The sequence below is a fragment of the Capsicum annuum genome, chromosome 12 (genome assembly GCF_002878395.1).
Source record: "Capsicum annuum cultivar UCD-10X-F1 chromosome 12, UCD10Xv1.1, whole genome shotgun sequence".
Classification (NCBI taxonomy): Eukaryota; Viridiplantae; Streptophyta; class Magnoliopsida; order Solanales; family Solanaceae; genus Capsicum; species Capsicum annuum.
The window spans coordinates 230,185,590-230,204,555 of record NC_061122.1 but is presented as its reverse complement, the minus strand read 5'-3'; the positions used below and the strand labels follow the sequence as shown (position 1 = coordinate 230,204,555).

Sequence of the window (18,966 nt, the reverse complement as noted above, 5' to 3'; positions counted from 1 at the left end):
AAGTGAATATATTTAGTTCATTTGTTAACTTTCCTGTAATTCTGGTTATTTATAGTTTTTTTACGATTTTCGTGATTTGAATTGTTTTAGCAATGAAGTGAATTTTTGTTGGCGATTGAAAAAAATATATATATGTATATATTCGTTGTTGGATAATAGAACATTTTATATGGTTGATCCTTAACTAATTTGAGCTATTAGTTGATTTGTTGAGATCGGTTCAGCTCACATTTGTTCATTTTTGTGTAATTCAGATTTCGTGATTTGAATTGTTTTAGAAATGAAGTGAATTTTTTGGGCGATTGAAAAAAATTGAAATATATGTATATTTAGTTCAATGGAATTCTGGGTTTACGCTGCGTTGGATTTTTGAAATCGTTGTGATTTTTGATTCGTTGTTGGATAGTAGAGCATTTTATATGGTTGATCGTTTACTAAATTGAGCTTAGTTGATTTGTTGAGATTGGTTCAGCTCACATTTGTTCCCTTTTCTGTAATTCAGATTATTTATAGATTTTATGATTTTTGTGATTTGATTTGTTATAGAAATGAAGTGAATTTTTGTTGGCGATTGACAAAAAAAATATTTATATATATTTAGTTCAATGGAATTCTGGGTTTACGCTGCTTTGGATTTTTGAAATCTTTGCAATTATGGCTAATTAGATCCTTAACAAATTTGAGCTATTAGTTGATGATGTGTTGAGATTGGTTCAGCTCACATTTGTTCCTTTTTCTGTAATTCAGATTATTTTCCGTGTTTTGAATTGTTGTAGAAATGAAGTGAATTTTTGTTGGCGATTGAAAAAAATATATATGTGTATATTGAGTTCAATGGAAGTGTGGGTTTACGCTGCTTTGGATTTTTGAAATCGTTGCGATTGTTGATTCGTTGTTGGCGGCTAATAGAACATTTTATGTGGTTGATGCTTAACGAATTTGAGCTATTACTTTATATGTTGAGATTGGTTCAGCTCATGTTTGTTCATTTTTGTGTCATTCAGATCATATTTGTGGATTTTACGATTTTTGTGATTTGAATTGTTGTAGAAATGAAGTAATTTTTTGTTGGCGATTGAAAAAAAATTACATATATATATTTAGTTCAATGGAATTCTGGGTTCATGCTGCTTTGGATTTTTGAAATCATTGCGATTGTAGATTTGTTGTTGGATAAGTTGAGCTATTAGTTGATGTGTTGAGATTGGTTCAGTTCACATTTGTTCCTTTTTCTGTAATTCAGATCATATTTGTTCCCTATGATCTACGGTTGTCGTGATTTGAATGGTTTTGGAAATGAAGTGTGGAACTTTGTTGGCGCTTGAATTATGAGTTTATGCTTGTTGAGTGATTTGCTTATGATTTTTCCACAATATTTTTGGTATTGTTTCGATTGTAAATTTGTTGTAGACAAAGAACGTTTTATATAGTTGATCCCTATCTAATTTGAGATTGAGGAGTAGTTGATTAATTGATTGATACTGAAATAATCATTAAGGGTTCATTTGGTTCGTTTGGTTATGATGGAAAGTGAAAGCATTGATGTTGTTTGGTGGTAGGATAAAGAGGGTGCTGGGATATAATTAAGTTTATTCTGTTTCCGCAGACATCACTTGAGGGGTGCCTAATTTACAGAGTGTCTGGCTGCTAAACATACAATATCGAAATGAAGAAAGCATTTGATCAAACCGTGCGGGACCTGTAAGTTTTATAATTTCAATCCTACATTTCCAAATAACAGGCATTGCGATAGTCTTTGACTTGCTGTGTTGCTCGGCTCCTCGAAAATGCTGCACCATCTGTGTCGGGTCCTCCAAAAATGCATAGTTTCTGGAGGATCCAATATGCACCAGGCTGTATTTTGAAGAGTTCATGCAATATAGTTAATTTGTTCTCTTTGGATCTTTTGTTTATATGCCAATTGTTGTTTTCACTCTTTCCTTGCAGTAAGAGAGGGGTGAATAAAAAGGTTCTTAAGGTCCCTTCAATAGAACAAAAAGTAAGTTCTATTTGCTCATCTCTTTCTTATTTTTCTGTCCTTTTTGTCAGTGCAATGCATTTCATATTCCTGCAGTGCCATAATATGTTGTTTTAACCAAAAAGTCAAAGACTTTATTTAACTTAGGTCAATATATGACAGGGATAGACCTACGTCATCATAATCCCACTTTTGAAACGCCTTGATATACGTGTACTGTAGTGTAATACACGTTGGTTAACATTGCTTAAAAATTAAAAATACTTCAAATCTTGTGTAAGGGTCAGGGTTGCTAGTAACTTCTTTGAAGGCAAAGAGTGCAAAACCGACGTGTCGAAGAAGTGCATTTTAGTTCTGATCCTTTGAGAAATTTTTGTAGTAGAGTTGTTTGGAAAGCAACATCATAAGCGTCTCAAAATATAAAAGAAGAATTCATGGTGAATAACTGCTAAAAAGAGATGGTCAAATCCTTTATATCAATGAGACGTTCCAAGGTGAAGAACTAATATAGATATTAGATAGTCGTATTGGCCTCTTACACAGTTAGACTTTGAGTTCGCTTTATTGATTCATGGAATAGAGGTTCTCTAATCTTTGGCTTTGAAAGAGAATGTAAGTTATTTTGAGGAAAAACTGCATTCTCCTTGGATGTTCCAATCATCAATGAGTTTTAACGTCCACGTGAGACACACTTATATTTGCTGAGAAGGCATGTTGCCTGGAGCAGAGTGTCATACCTTGATGCAAGTAGAGCATATTACTTTTGAAATCCTTGTTCTAATTCCACATCAAATATACCTAGTCACCTTAGCTAGCCTTTCTTGTGAGACGATTCTATTTTATGCCACTTTAAGTATGTGAATAGCTTTAACAGTGTTGAAACCACGAGTTCTTGCTCTCTTTTTTCCAAAAGTAGAAAAGATATGGCAGTAGCAAATCTATTTTGAGTTCATCGAATACATATTGATATAAAGTTACCAGTTTCAAGCGAAAAAACTGATATAACGATGAGATATAAGCAGAAGTAAAAGACCTTTTCATAATTTGAATCTTCTGCAATATTTGATTCTTCCTTGTAGTTCCAGCATAGGTAGCCGTTCTGGTTTGTGGTTGTCTTTAAGTTGTTTTTCTGTGGTTGGGTTTCTTAGCTTGTGATTTGTACTGTTATCCTACTGCTGCCCCAAGCCCCCTGACAAGCCTAATTGCATGCACAAGTTTCATTTGCTTGCTGCTGAATAAGTGCTCAAAGTTGATACATGAAAATCTCACTTCTCATCTCTCTTTGATGGACTGCGTTTTCAAATTTTTGGTGTCTAATATGTTGTCTGTTGGAAGGTGAAGTTTTCAAATGTGTAGAAGTTGAAGATACCATTTCCAATGATTTGATTATATTTCTTTTTGTTTCTCTGAAGGTTCTAGATGCGACTAGCAATGAGCCCTGGGGTCCTCATGGATCACTTCTTGCAGATATTGCTCAGGCTTCAAGAAACTAGTAAGCATAACTCATTTTAGTTGTGATAAAAGGGCATCCGATATACTTAGCTCCCTCTATCCACGTGGTTGGAGAAAATTCTCTCTCTCTCTCTATATATATATATATATGTATGTATGTATGTATGTATGTATTTATTTACTTACTATCTGTATGTGAGATTCATTTGTTGAAATTTTGCAGTCACGAGTACCAAATGATTATGTCTGTGATCTGGAAGCGCATCAATGATACTGGAAAAAATTGGCGTCATGTTTACAAGGTTTGTTTTTGTTGAATTTGTTTGCTCTGTCTAGCTAAGTTTCCACTTCTTATGTCTGATCATATTTCCTGAATCTGACACTGTTCAATGTTACCACTGTCCTCTTTGTAGGAAAAAGATATATACAACATGATTGCTTGCTTTCATGCATTTTAATGAATACTAGATGAAAAAGTGCCTCACTAAAAATCCTATATCTAATGTCTGACTATGAGTTTCAGGGTTTAACTGTGTTGGAATATATGGTAGCCCATGGGTCTGAACGTGTCATAGATGATATACGGGAACGTGCTTACCAAATATCTGTAAGTTTTTTCATGCTCGTTAAATTTGTTAGTCTTATGGGATATTATGTCAACTTGTGGAATCTGGGAAAATAATGAAGTACTGTCTTCATCTTCTCTTTGCCCAGACACTGTCTGATTTTCAATATATCGACTCCAGTGGGAGAGACCAGGGATGCAATGTCAGAAAGAAATCTCAGAGCCTTGTGGTTCTTGTTAATGATAAGGAGAGAATTCAGGAAGTTCGCCAAAAGGCAGCTTCTAATAGGGACAAGTAAGTATAACTCAGTCCAGTTGGTTCTCTACAGAAATACTGCTTCAGTCATATTAAGCTCTTCTGCATCCAGTCATGTATATAGTTCTTCCACAACTATGAATTTTAGACTTCACATTTCTCGCTCCCCCCCCCTCCCTCTTCCATGTGGTGTATTCAAATGGCTGCTTGAGATGCTCCTAAGATTTGCACCTGAGGTGCAGCTCAGGCTAGGAGCACGGGACAACAAAAACCTTTCTTCGTTTAAAGGGCATCAATAATAGATATTGCCGTCAAAATTATATGTTAATTCACATACACATATCATTGTTGTTTGTGTTTAAATTTGTCTCTTGTATAAAATTCTTTTCTTCTTTTTTCTGCTAGGGTGAGTGCTTTCATTGCATTTTTCTGCATAAATCCCCTACAACCAAAGGTGCCTTTACGGTCTTTTCGCCTTTGACCAACCGCACCCCTCCCCCGAACAAAAAAATTTCTAAAAAGTACTAAGGAGTTGTACTTCAGCCCCTTTATAAGTATTCTTTTCGTAAGACTACATCTTACTTTATTTGCTAGCATATATCTTTATATTCTCTCCCTAGTTTGTTTCTGTACTTCAAATTACTGGCACCGGTACCAATGTTTTCCTTAGTTCAAATGAGATTGTCACCACATAAAACAGTGCACACTTCCCATGGTGTCTTCAATTCAAACTTACATACATTACTAACATAAGATTTTCTCAATCTTCTATATTTGAGACGAAACATCTGTCTAGTGTCTACATGCTGTGTTTGCTCAATATTCCTGAATGACTAATTCAATTGAGCCATTATCCGAAAAATAAGATTCTTTTCACATGCTACTTGTGCATCCAGTATCTGTACCCAATATATGTCTTTATGTTATGTCCTGTTTATATAAGTAATTTTGTCTTCAGATGTACCTATTGGAAGTTCGCTGGTCCCTTAATTTGCTTTGGAAAGTGAGCTGAATGATAATTTTGACTTTAATAAGTCTTGCCAGTACTAGGCTAGCGTTTGGCCATAGATTCCCAAATTTTTTTGGCAAGTCATTTTTTACTGAAGTTCTACCATGTGTTTGGCCATAGTATTAGGAAAAAATATCACTTTTTTAAGAAATGTGATATATACCCATAAGTCCTAAAAACTATTAGAAGTACTCGTAAGTTTGTATTATCATTTTATAATAAACGTATTTGTATTATAATTTTATACCGAACATATTCCGTGATAAAATTTAACCCATAGATTATAAGGACTTCTCCGGAGGTAGTGGTATGGACTGCGTACATCTTATCCTCCCCATACCTCACTATGTGGGAATAAACTGGGTTTGTTGTTGTTGTTGTTGTTGTCATAGATTATAAGGACTTGATCTTCAATTCCGGCAATTGGTAATGTGTAATGCACAAATGAAAGGGTCCTCCAATATACAAAGCACCCTTTAATAGAGAAAAAGGGGGAGTATTCCAGAATTATTTGGAGCAGACAATGTTAAGGCCATATTGATTATTGGTTTCATAGGGACATTAAAAGGAGTAACCATGAGATCGGACCACATGAAGATGGGATTAATAAATAGTGGGGTGTTTTTATAAAATTTAAAAGTTTGGGATAACTTTTAAAGTTGTAAAAATATCCAAAAAGTAGATTTTGGCTCAAAAACTAGTTTTTTTCTAGTTTTTGGGATCTTGGGGTTTTGCCAAAAAATGTCAACTTGCTTGGCCAAACATTTTTTGCCAAGTTTTTTCCCAAAAATTACTTGATCTTTTTGTGGCCAAATGGGTCCTAGAATTTGCCTATCAGATATCAGCAGCATCAATATTTCAGAAATGCATGTTTTACAAGCTTCATCTTTTATTAAGGGATGACAAGAATTTATGATATTTCTGAAAGAGAATTAGAATCAGCTTGTTGAAAAGCTCAAGTTCTAGCTATCTGGATTAATGGACATGACAATATGATTATGTAATTTCTTGTGAAAGGAATTAATTTCTTGTAAATTTAGTAAGATTAAGAAAAATTAGCTATACCAATGACTGTTCTGAAGCTATATATATGATTATGTTCTGATGACAACTGTAGCCATTTCATTCCTAAGTTAATTGGCGTACTGTTTACAATGGTAATGTGTTCTGAAAATTTTTATCATCTTGATAGATTCCGCAACACATCAGCTGGCGGTATGTATCGTCCAGGAGGATATGGTGACAGATTTGATGAGGATCGTTATGGAGGCAGAGATGAAGAAAGAAATGGGTATGGGAGAGAAAGGGAATGGGGCTACAGAGATGAGGACAGATATGGCAGATATGGAGACTCCAACAGCCGTGATGGGGATCGCTATGGTAGAGATTATGATGAGCACAGCCGAGATGGACATAAGGATGATGATTATCGTGGAAGAAGTCGAAGTGTTGATGATTATAGTTATGGATCAAGAAGTAGAAGTTCTGACCGGTACAGGGAGCAAACCAATGATGATGATGGTCAATATTCTTCTAGGTTTGTCTTCTCACCTTTTTTGTTTAAATAAGGGCAAGATTTTGGTAATTTGTTACTAGCTAGACGATTCTGAGAATGAATAGGATTCTGCAGACTAGGGTATTTTCTTTTGCTGTTACTCTGAAATTGATGTGCATTATTTCGGCACATTTATTAAAGCTCTGATCCTTGCCCGTAATGCATTACTTTGATCTTCATGACCAACAAAGGAATTGATGCAAGGGCTGAGGCTTGCTCTCAAGATGGATGGTGTTATTAGTGTGCCCAATTAGTTATATATTTTTTCATTAAATATTGTTTTAATTAGGCAATGGTCAAATGGTCTTATTTATTTGACAAGATTTACATTTGCGATTTAACTGTTGTGAGTAGGCCGCTTGAAAGGAGGTTTTCAGAACAAAACCTTAGTGCACCTCCTAGTTATGAGGAAGCTGTTGGTGGTTCACGCAGCCCAACACATAGTGAAAGGTAATAGTTGTGAAGAAGGATCCTTTATTTTCTCATTTGTTTCGTTGAAATGTTTATATTGATCTTTATTATCCTATGTCAAAAGGGATGTAGAAACTTCTTCCGCATCTGCACCCAAATCTTCTTCACCTCATGCAAGTGCCAGTCCAGGCCCAGCTACTATGGCCGCTTCCGCACCAGCTACTGATCCACCACCAGCTCCAGCCACAGCTACTACTTCACCACCAGCTCCAGCAGCAGCTACTACTTCACCACCACCTCCAGCAGCAGCCACTGCTCCACCACCAGAAAACAAGGTTGTTGAGAGTTTCGATGAGTTTGATCCCCGTGCATCTTTTTCAGGAGCAGGTAAAATGACTCCCACTAGTGCCAGAAAAGCAATTGCCAAATTAGTGCTTAATGTTTTAAGTTTATTACTGGCACTAAGTATTTTCAAAACTTTTGGTGGTAATGAGGAGCTACTGCTTTTCCATTTTGTGTTCAGTAACTGCGACTTTTTGTTCACAATATTAAAGGAAATAATTCTGGAGAAAAGTGGCTAAATGTTCAGCCCTAAATTCCTAAACAAGGAAAATCTTGAAGGAATTTTACTCTGTACTAGGGAACTTGGACAAAAAGATTCCCTCTAGCCTTTCTTATTCGTGATTAATATGGAAGCTTAAGCAGACACAATATGATAGGATAGAAGCTGCATAAAGGGGTTTATAGTTGGCTATAATTCACTGCAGCAAATTTTGATATCTCAGGTGCCTATTTTGTGATGACACTTGACTGTTTCTATGAAGTGAGTGAAAATTATATTTTGAAATCCAAGCACACAAATGAGGTTTTTTATACACAATGGGATGTATTAGTAGAGGTGAAGAGTCCCTTAATATCACATTTTAGAACCTCATTCTCTTCTATCTGCTCTGCAAATGTGGTACATATTGATTACAGACTCCTTGTGACCAGATTAATCTTTATCTATTGAGCGTTGTTTACCAGGTGCTTCTCAAATGGTTTAAGTGATGATCTGTTTATCATTGTAATGCAAGAAATTTTTCTTTTGTATGAGCAGCAGCCCCAGCTCCATCAAATGGTCCTGTATCAACTACTTCCGGCAGCGAAATGGATATTCTTGGCTCCTTAGCTGATCCGTTCTCCAACGCGTTAGCCCTTGTACCTGCAGGTTCGAGTGCCTCTGAGGTTAATCCGTCTGGGACTACTGGCGCTGAGACCATGTTTGGGGAAGCATCATCAGTGTCTACCGGCTCTAACCAGGTGGATAAACCAAAATCCACAGTGCAAGGACTTCTAATGTCTTAACTATATGTGTTGTGTTGCAACATTTACAATTCTGCCCTTCTGCAATTTACTTGCTGAATGAAATATGTGCTTTTCTTACAGATGTTCGAGGATCCCTTTGGTGATGGTCCTTTCAGGGCTGTGACCTCGAATAACAATGTGCAAACTCATGTGCAGAACACTACTTCATCTTTCCATCCTAATTCAAATCAAAGCCCTGAGCTTCCTCAATCAGTCCCTCAGGGTGCTGAGGTGTCAAGTGCAGCATATAGTCAGTTTGCTCCTACTAATGTGCAATATGCTCAGCAGGAGCTGTCCACCTCCAACCAGGAGATCGATATACTGGCTGATATCCTCCCACCATCTGGTCCTTCACCTCCTAATGATCATGCAATCCCGAGTGTCCAACCTGCAACACAGACAGGTTTTGAGTCTTATGGTGGACCAACTACACAACAGACAGGTTACATGGCACCTCCTGGCCAGGCTGGGGCACTGACAGGTTTTGCAGCTCAACCTGGCCAACAGTCGCCACAAACTAGTTTCCCAATTCAAGGTCAAACTGTATCTCCAGTGGGCTTTTCTGGTCAAGCAAACAATTCTCCATCTTTTGGAGGTTATCCAGCTCAACCTGGTCAAGCACCACAGACTGGTTTTGTACCCACAAGTGGTCAACCCACATCAGGTTTCCACTCCGCACCAGGTTTCTATCCACAGTCTGGTTATCAGGTTCCTGCTGGCTCCTCTATGCAGAGCAATGCCAATGCTGGAGGTTACAACACAGGATTAGGATCTACAGCTCCATTTGGTAACCAATTGGGTCAAACATCTGCTGGACAACCCTACCTTTCACAGCCAACTGCTGCATCCCACATGCCTTCGCAAATGCTTCAATCTTCACAAACTCAGACAAGTAATGCCCTAGTGCTGACACAAACTACTCCAGCTTCAACAGCTCTCGTTGGCACCCAACCCGCCAAAGACAAATTCGAGACGAAGTCTACTGTTTGGGCAGATACATTGAGCCGTGGACTGGTCAATTTGAACATTTCTGGATGTAGGTGTTTTCTTTTGTAATCTATGCAAATATCTTTTCTTTTCCCCTCTTTATGACGTTGCAATTTTTGTTTATGCAGCTAAAACAAATCCATTAGCTGATATTGGAGTTGATTTTGATGCTATTAATCGCAAGGAGAAAAGGATGGAGAAACCCAGTACAGCACCCGTGATATCAACTATTAACATGGGCAAAGCAATGGGCTCAGGTAGCGGAGTTGGCCGAGCTGGTGCAGGTTCACTACGGCCTCCATCAAACCCAATGGTAAGTTCCGGTATGGGCATGGGCATGGGTGGTATGGGTATGGCTGGTGGTGGCCCTGCAGGGGGTCCTGGCATGGGAGCATATGGAGGAGCAAACCAGCCTTATGGCATGGGGATGAATAGACCCATGGGAATGAACATGGGTCAAGGATTTCAGGGTCAAGGATATCAGATGCAACAGCCTTCTGGATTTCCTCAAGGACCTGGAGCTCCTATGCAGGGAGGTTACAATCCCCGGATGGGCATGGGTCCCTATGGCCAACAACCATATGGTGGAGGATACCAATAAAATTTAGCCCAATTCTGAAAGTAAGAAACCTTTGTGTCATAATATCCGGAATGTTTTCTAGTCGGTAAGCCTATTGAACTCACCCTCTGTTGTAGAGTTGATACTTTCTTGGGTGTGTTTAGTTTTGCAGGATAAAAGTTATAGGAGAGTACATGTTGGTTCCTTCTTCAATGTTGTTCTGCGATTGCATTACCATCTGGGGTCAAACATTGCTTGCAAGACCCTTCATAATGTTTTTTCTGTTGTGCCTTTGTATAAACTCGAGGATCACCTGTCTCCGGTGTTCCTCTTTTTGCCACTTGATCCATATATACACGTGTAGAATTTTTTGAACTCGCGATCATTGAAATTGTACACCTACTTTTGCTGAACTTATGTATTTGACTATTCTTCGGTAATTTGTAAGCTTCACAATTTTCCTTTTGTTGATACTCTTCAATGGTTAAACATCATGTGCAAGTCAATTTCTTTCCTTGTGATTGTGAATAATTGAAGGTTACCCACTTTATCATTTATGTGGGAGAGTAGTGGGCCTTTACCACATAATGAGGTCTCAGAGATAGATTCGCTCGGAAGGGCTACTGTATCATACCTTTTAAATTAATGCTACTCTGATAGTCACAATGCATTATAATTAAATTCCCTTTTGCACGTATTATTGCGGGTAAAATTATCATTGTATTTCTTCTTCATTGGAAACAACTTCGATTCTTACCCCAAACCCATAAACACTTTTATATGTTGCCAAAATTGAAAAGATAGGCATTAGACTTCGATCCATATATCTGATACATATTTATAATATTATTCTTTTTGGATTGTTGTATGTGTTATTTTATAATACATCATCATATTGTAATGTTTGGCAGATTGTATTATTTCATGTCGTTACATAATCTCATACGTTAATAATTTGAAAGATAGGACACATATAGAGCTACAATAAAAAAAATAAGAGAGAATTATTAAATACTAGGTAAAGGTAAAATGAGAAAATATATAAGGTAATAAGCGATACCACAAAATGAGTGGTTACCTTACCGTGAAATCAAATCATGTTATACAATATATTTTAATACAATTAAAACAAAACAAACATGATATGTATACTGTCCTACATATTGCATTCCCTTCAAATATCTATATCTATATTATCCTACAACAAAAGGCAACTACCAGTTACTCCAATACTCTTCAGCCCTGCACCAAAAGTAATATATATTCTCAAGTAAAGTGGAGGAATTTAGGCCATGAGGTAATTACATATAGTCATTCTTCCAAACTCCCAACTCTAGTACTCATAGAGAAGCTGGACAACAGTCTTCCTTGGCATATATGACAGTAATTATATTGTTTCTGTCCTCCAATTCTTGTAAGATACTAGTTATTAATAGCCCGGGCAAGGCCCGGACCCAACAAATGTTTTTTTAAAAATTTATTTCTATTATTGTGATTTATAATATTTTTAAAAAATATATAATAGATTTTTTTTATAGATATTTTAAGCTGTTAATTATTGTAATTTATAATATTTTTTAATGTAATTTTCAAATAATATATATCGCTCTCGTTATCCAAATTTTTGTGGCATTAATAGTCAATCACATTTTTTTAAATAATTTAAGTTTTAAATTATTGTGATGTATAATATTTTTTTTCTATTTCAATTTAAGTGTCATAATGCTTAGATAAACATAATAATTAATTATGAATGATATGGTAAAGTTACGATTGAAGCAGCGAAGCAGATATGTCTTAATGACTCACAACAACTAATTAGAAGTGATATAACAAGATTACTATAAAAAATATTTGTAATTTTTTTTGATTAACTTATCATTTTATAGCTATTTTACTTTTTTTTTTATCAAATATTATTAATTAATACAATGCTCAAATAGTCATAATAATTAGGGGAAATGATAGAAACGACACTTCAAATTAAACTATTTTCATGAAAATGACCATGAAATTTAAATTTCACTTTCTAGCTATTTCAATTTACTGACTTGTTCTATACCGTTTCTACACACCTTCTATTCAATTTCTATACATATCTTATACATATAAATATTCTATATGAAAATTTTACAGTTTTGACACACAATTTATACAATAACTGTACATTATTCTTACACATTTTATACAACAATTATATAATTTTCACACTTTCTATATATTTTTTATATATATTTTATACATATACAAATTTGATAGAACTATACAATTTCTATACATATATTTTATATAGATACATATTCTATTTAACAATTATATCATTTTTATATAATTTAATTATAATTTTTAAAAAATAAAAAAAAACAGAATATCTGATCAGTTAAAAAATTTATAGAAAAAAAATTAAAATATTTTTAAAAGGGTCGAATTGCCCAAGCTGAATACTGTATCAGTATTGTATATAGACTGTATCAGTATTGTATGTAAACTGTATATGGACTACGTAGACCAAAATGACCCAAATTAGAAAATGACTATAAAACGGAAATAGGGCCACTTTTTGAAAAATTTTTAAACTTGGGCAATTTGTTTTAAAAAGTGTTATAGAGTATTCTTTTCCCTAATAATTAATTAGGAGTGACATAGTAAAATCAAGATTGAAACAACGAAACAGCTATGTTTAATTAGAAGTGATACAACAAAATTACTATAAAAAATACTTGCGAAAAAAATTAAATGGGTCTCATATAAAACATCAAGTAAATTTAACATTAAATATTATTAATTTTTTAATACTTAGATGAATTTATAATAATTTTTTAATATTTAAATGACTTATAATAATTAATTATGGGTGATAGAGTCAAATTATGGGCGAAACAACTGAAGCAAAAATGTCAAAAATATCTATTTTAATTTTTTATTAAATATTATTAATTTTCTAATATATAAATAACTTATACTAATTAAGTAGAGATGATATAATAAAAAATTACGGAGGAAGTAACTTATGAAGCAGGCAGGAGAAGCAGGCATGTTGGCGGGGACCTGCCTGCTTCTCTGTAACACCCCGATTTTCTGAACCGAAATGCTACACGGTGCTTATGACCCCGAAGGACCACAAGCTAATCCATGACTGATATCTGTACCTGTACACTGCATAATATACTTGTAAAATGCGAAAAACATGAACAATAGGCCATAAGGTTCAACTGAATAAAGAAACTGTCAAAACATGACATCCATGTGGGTAACAAGTACCCAAAATAACTAAAATCTGAATCAAATCTGAACTAAATCTGAAAACCTCTAAGTATTGTCTGAATAAGGAGTTGAAGGAACATGTCTCCAACTAACTCCGTAAACTGAAAGCTAACTTAAATAATAAATGGATAAATCAAGTAATATCGTCCTCTAATGAAGAGGACTCACTGCAACTCTGTGTGCTGAATGCGAATGCTACTGCTGGTTTGGAACTCGTGTCCCTGAACCTACGGTGTAACATGAAAAGAAAGCACCATAACGCAAATGCGTCAGTACAACTGGAGTACTGAGTATACGAGTGAGGTAGGCTAATGCAAAGGGTTTACAAGCATGAATAATTCTAACTAACTGACTGATATGAACGTAAGAGTGTAAATATACATACATAGTAACTGAGATCGTGAATACGTGATAGCTAAATCTGTACGCTAATACATGGCTTAAACTGTAGTTCTGATAGCATGAGGGACTGTATCTGACAGTCCTGAATCTGATAGAACTGTATGATTTCTATACTATAACTGAGATTTGACTGTATATAACAGTCCTGGTGTACGGATATCTGAAGAACAGTATGAGTTCTTTTACTGAGACTGAGTCTGAAACTGTGGGAAGTAGTTGTTTAACGGACATGCCCCAATAACACATATAGCTAGGTTGGGGTCCAATCTCTGCCCCGACTGGAGAGGTGTTAATACCACGCCACTAGTAAGGACAGTTGTGAGTGACCCTTATCTGGCAGGTACTCAAGGTGAGAACGGTGGGACCCTAAACTGACGGGTTAAGCCACCCCATCAACCCTAATCTGACGGGTTAAGATGTCTCAACCTACGCTGGCTACGTAGTTCTGAAACACGAGGATGACTGCTAAGAATCACACCCTAAACTGGTAGGTGAGTTCCCATCCTTGGGTTCACTCGGTGCTAACTTCTACTCTCATCTGAAGAGACTGAACATGATTTTAACTGACTTTACATCGACTGAATCACTGACATCCATTGACTGACGAAATAGTACTATTGTTTGAGAGTTAACTGAGATCATGAGTTTTCTTGAGGTTTCCTGAGTCACATGACTGACTGAGTTCTATGGATTGTAGCTTGACTGGGATGATTGTGACAACATGACATGACTCTAGGCACACAACTATGTTTTTCAGGTACGAATACCCCAGGACTCGATGGAAGGAAACTGACACACATGACATGACTTGATCACAAGATTTGAGTCCACAATTCATAATATCGTACATAAGAAATTTCATACTAAGCATGGTTATCAACTATGTATTACATAGAAAGGATTTCATGTCACATGGAAGTACTTGCACAACCTTAATATCATGTTCATTTCATAATCATACTAGCAACACATATAAATAGCATGGAAGTTCATGTGGAATCATCTTAAGAGTTTACATAGCTTGTCATTTAAATACTATGGGGTCATGGGAACATGATTTTTAGCATTCTAGGCATTTTTACAAACATCTTTCATGCACACTTTGGGGCATAGGATTTCTCAACAACTTTAATCATTTTGAACCACCCAATTCATGAGTTTTATCTGCAAGCATGCATACATCATGGAAATCAACTTAAATTAATATTCTGAAGCTTACACAATGATCATTAACATGAACAACATCACGTAGCAACAAGGAAATCAAAGTTTCTCATTTAAAATCATGGTTCTTGAACTCTATGAACGAAAGGGGTCCATAGATGAACACTACACATACCTGACTCAAGGTTCTTGATGTTTTTGAACTGGAAGGATTTGAAATCCTTTGATTCTTGAAGAAGATTGAGTCTTGGTCTTGAAGATTTAATTTAGAGAGAAATCCTAGTTTTTGTTTGTGAAATAATAATGAGAGTAATGGTTGAATTCGAACTTATCTAGGTATATATATAGGCGGGTGATAAGTACCAAAATATCCCTATTAAAACGACCTGGAAATAAACTGAACGTGATGTGTGATGGTCCATCTGACGGTTCGTCAGACTCTTGGTGGACCGTCATTTAGCCCGTCAGGCGTGACCCAGAAATTGGATTCACTGGATAAGGGTTGACGGCTTGGCTGAGTGTCCGTCACAACTTTGACGGTCTATCAACTCGTCTGTTAGTCCTTATCCAGAACATGGCTTAACTAACTTGGGTGTGACGGTCAAGGTGGTGGTCCGTCACTTTTGTGGTGTTCCGTCAACTTGACCGTCAGGCCTTATCCAGAATGGGATCCTTCAGCCTTGGCTGTGACAGTCCAAGTGGTGGTCCGTCACTAATTTGGCGGTCCACCAACTGAGCCGTCGCACCTGGGCGATTCCGACAGTTCTGAGTAAAATGTCCATAACTTCTTCGTCTGATGTCGGATTTGGACGAAATTAGTATCGTTGGAAAGCTAACTCAATTTTTCACGTGATAAAAAGTGAAAATCTCAAAAACACTACGTGTAAAAAGATAGATTTGTATTTCAAAGTAAGTCCTAACATTCTTGAGACGATTTCTAGCTAGGAAAAGGTACGGGTATTACATTCTCCTTGCCATTCCCTCTTATTAGAGAGTAATTTTACATTTTTATTACTCCCTCTGTTCCATTTTATGTGTCATCATTTCCTTTTTAGTCCATCCCAAAAAGAGTGTCATGTTTCCTTATTTGGTAAATATTTAAAAATACAATTACACTTTTACCCTTATTGGGCCCACTTAATTAAAAAAAAGATAGTAGCATATTTTTTGATAAAGGACAATTTGGTAAATATTATCAAGTCTTTTCTTATTTCTTAAACTCCGTGCCCGGTCAAATGGCGACACATAAAATGGGACGGAGGGAGTATATATTATTAATTTTCTAATACATAAATAACTTATAATAATTAACTAGAGATGACATAATAAAATCACAAAGAAAGCAATTTATGAAATAAGCAGGAGAAGCAGACATATTGACGGAGATAATTGAAGCAGTTGAAGTAGAAATGTCATAAATGCCTATTTTACTTTTTTTTATTAAATACTATTAATTTTTAATATGTGAATAACATATTATAATTAATTAGGGGTGATATAATAAAATCAAGTACTAATTAAAAGTGATATAACAAAATTACTATAAAAAATATTTGTAATTTTTTTTTTAAGTGGACCTCATATAAGTCGTCAAGTTCATTTAAAATATCAATAGTTAATTTATCATTTCATATTATTTTTTACCTTTTCTATCAAATATTATTATTTTTTAATACTCAGATGACACATAATAATTAATTAAGAGCGATATTTAATGAAGCTACGATTGAAGCAGCTGAAGCAAACACGTCATAAATGTTTATTTTACTTTTTTATTAAATATTATTAATTTTTAATACATAAATGATCTATAATAATTAATTAGAAGTGATATAGTAAAATCACGGAACAAGCAGCTGAAGAAGAAGCAGGCATGTTGACAGAGAGCTGTCTGCTTCTCCTGCCCTTTAGTTAATTTATCATTTCATATTATTTTTTACCTTTTCTATCAAATATTATTATTTTTAATACTCAGATGACACATAATAATTAATTTAGAGCGATATTTAATGAAGCTACGATTGAAACAGCTAAAGCAAACACGTCATAAATGTTTATTTTACTTTTTTATTAAATATTATTAATTTTTTAATACATAAATGACCTATAATAATTAATTAGAGGTGATATAGTAAAATCACGGAACAAGCAGCTGAAGAAGAAGCAGGCAGGAGAAGCAGACATATTGACGGAGAGCTGCCTGCTTCTCCTGCCCTTTCCCTCTTATTAGAGAGTAATTATCATTTCCTATTATTTTTTACCTTTTCTATCAAATATTATTATTTTTAATACTCAGATGACACATAATAATTAATTTAGAGCGATATTTAATGAAGCTACGATTGAAACAGCTAAAGCAAACACGTCATAAATGTTTATTTTACTTTTTTATTAAATATTATTAATTTTTTAATACATAAATGACCTATAATAATTAATTAGAGGTGATATAGTAAAATCACGGAACAAGCAGCTGAAGAAGAAGCAGGCAGGAGAAGCAGACATATTGACGGAGAGCTGCCTGCTTCTCCTGCCCTTTCCCTCTTATTAGAGAGTAATTATCATTTCCTATTATTTTTTACCTTTTCTATCAAATATTATTATTTTTAATACTCAGATGACACATAATAATTAATTTAGAGCGATATTTAATGAAGCTACGATTGAAGCAGTTGAAGCAAACACGTTATAAATGTCTATATTACTTTTTTATTAAATATTTTTTTTAATATATAAATAATTTATAATAATTAATTAGAGGTGATATAATAAAATCACGGAACAAGCAGCTGAAGAAGAAGCAAGCATGTTGACGGAGAGCTGCCTGCTTCTCTTGCCCTTTCCCTCTTATTAAAGAATAATAATGCATAAAGATGTCCTTTAACTTGGCCTTAGCTGATATCGATGCCCTCTGATTTTCTCTGTGGCATACTATGTGTCTTACGTAATACAAAACAGTCCGAGTGTATCTCAGGCGAACTGCCATGTCGGATACATGCGTCTACTTGTTTAACTTTATAAAGTGTTAATGCCTACTTTTCCACACCCAAAATTGAAGAACGTAAATGCTAGCCGAACCCAAGTAAAGGTCACGTTTATGTATTACGCTGGCCTGCCTTCTCATAAACCTTCACAACCATTTGAACAATGAACTCTCTATTGTATATATATGAAGACTTTTCTACATAATAAATTATGTCCTTATCTTTTTTAAGAGTTTATGGTCACAAAACACAAATTTCAGTTTTTCCTTTTTCTAACTGAACTATCATCGTATCAGCTGTTCTCTTTATCTACCTGAGCTTTCACCATCTATTCGCATGTTGCATAGTTCAGGTAAAAATTCATGTGTATCTGTACCATTTTCACTGCAAATGCAATACTTGTACCATTAATGAAAAAATCACTATTCGGAATGATACATTCTGATTGTACAATTCGAAATGATACAAAATTATACATTCTGATTGTATATATATTTTTTAAAATATATAAAGTATAATTCTGATTTTATACACATAATTCTTCAAGCTTTTAGAATCACCAACCCTTCAAATATTTTACGAAATATGCAAAACAATTTACTATAACTAATATTTTTTGTAGCATGTTTGCGAAGGGAGGAAGACAAAACCGTAAAAAGAACAAAGTTCATCTTTTATTGATTTGGTGCATGAAGCACATGAAGATACACAAAACAAGTTGTTATAACTAATGGAAAATGAATAAATTAAAGCCTTTGAAATATCAAAAGTCAGATACACCTCAAAGAACCATACTAACAAATTATTTTCTTCCTATGAATAATGAATTGAGCTGTTGAAGCCACTTCCACCAAGAAGATACAATGATAACAATGTGCAAGATGACCCCAAGAGAAGAAGACACAAATTGCTTCATGCCAATTATGTATGAGAAGGAGTTAATAGGTTATGGAGAATGGCTAAGCTCCTTTAAGAACTTAGTAGTGGGTGGGAGGTGGTGGAGAGGCATAAATGTATACTGGTGGAGGGGGGG

General features: G+C 35.0%; 2 protein-coding genes across 3 annotated transcripts in view; one reads left to right on the top strand and one right to left on the bottom strand.

Annotated features, from left to right (window-relative positions):
* Window positions 1-10,584, top strand: part of LOC107850466 (clathrin interactor EPSIN 2) — a 13,985-nt gene extending 3,401 nt beyond the window's left edge. The window contains exons 2-13 of one of the 2 annotated variants that reach the window (XM_016694999.2): window positions 1,607-1,701; window positions 1,948-1,999; window positions 3,391-3,470; window positions 3,654-3,732; window positions 3,954-4,037; window positions 4,145-4,290; window positions 6,453-6,797; window positions 7,170-7,265; window positions 7,351-7,613; window positions 8,326-8,528; window positions 8,655-9,609; window positions 9,689-10,584. In XM_016694999.2, the coding sequence (XP_016550485.1) occupies window positions 1,667-1,701; window positions 1,948-1,999; window positions 3,391-3,470; window positions 3,654-3,732; window positions 3,954-4,037; window positions 4,145-4,290; window positions 6,453-6,797; window positions 7,170-7,265; window positions 7,351-7,613; window positions 8,326-8,528; window positions 8,655-9,609; window positions 9,689-10,161 (2,811 nt within the window). In that variant the 5' untranslated portion in view covers window positions 1,607-1,666 and the 3' untranslated portion in view covers window positions 10,162-10,584. The remainder of the gene's footprint in view (window positions 1-1,606; window positions 1,702-1,947; window positions 2,000-3,390; window positions 3,471-3,653; window positions 3,733-3,953; window positions 4,038-4,144; window positions 4,291-6,452; window positions 6,798-7,169; window positions 7,266-7,350; window positions 7,614-8,325; window positions 8,529-8,654; window positions 9,610-9,688) is intronic. The other variant, XM_016695000.2, reaches the window with a different exon arrangement.
* Window positions 10,585-18,238: 7,654 nt separating this feature from the next.
* Window positions 18,239-18,966, bottom strand: part of LOC107850688 (extensin) — a 4,081-nt gene continuing 3,353 nt past the window's right edge. The window contains exon 2 of the mRNA XM_047401759.1: window positions 18,239-18,317. Coding sequence (XP_047257715.1) covers window positions 18,239-18,317 — 79 coding nt within the window. The remainder of the gene's footprint in view (window positions 18,318-18,966) is intronic.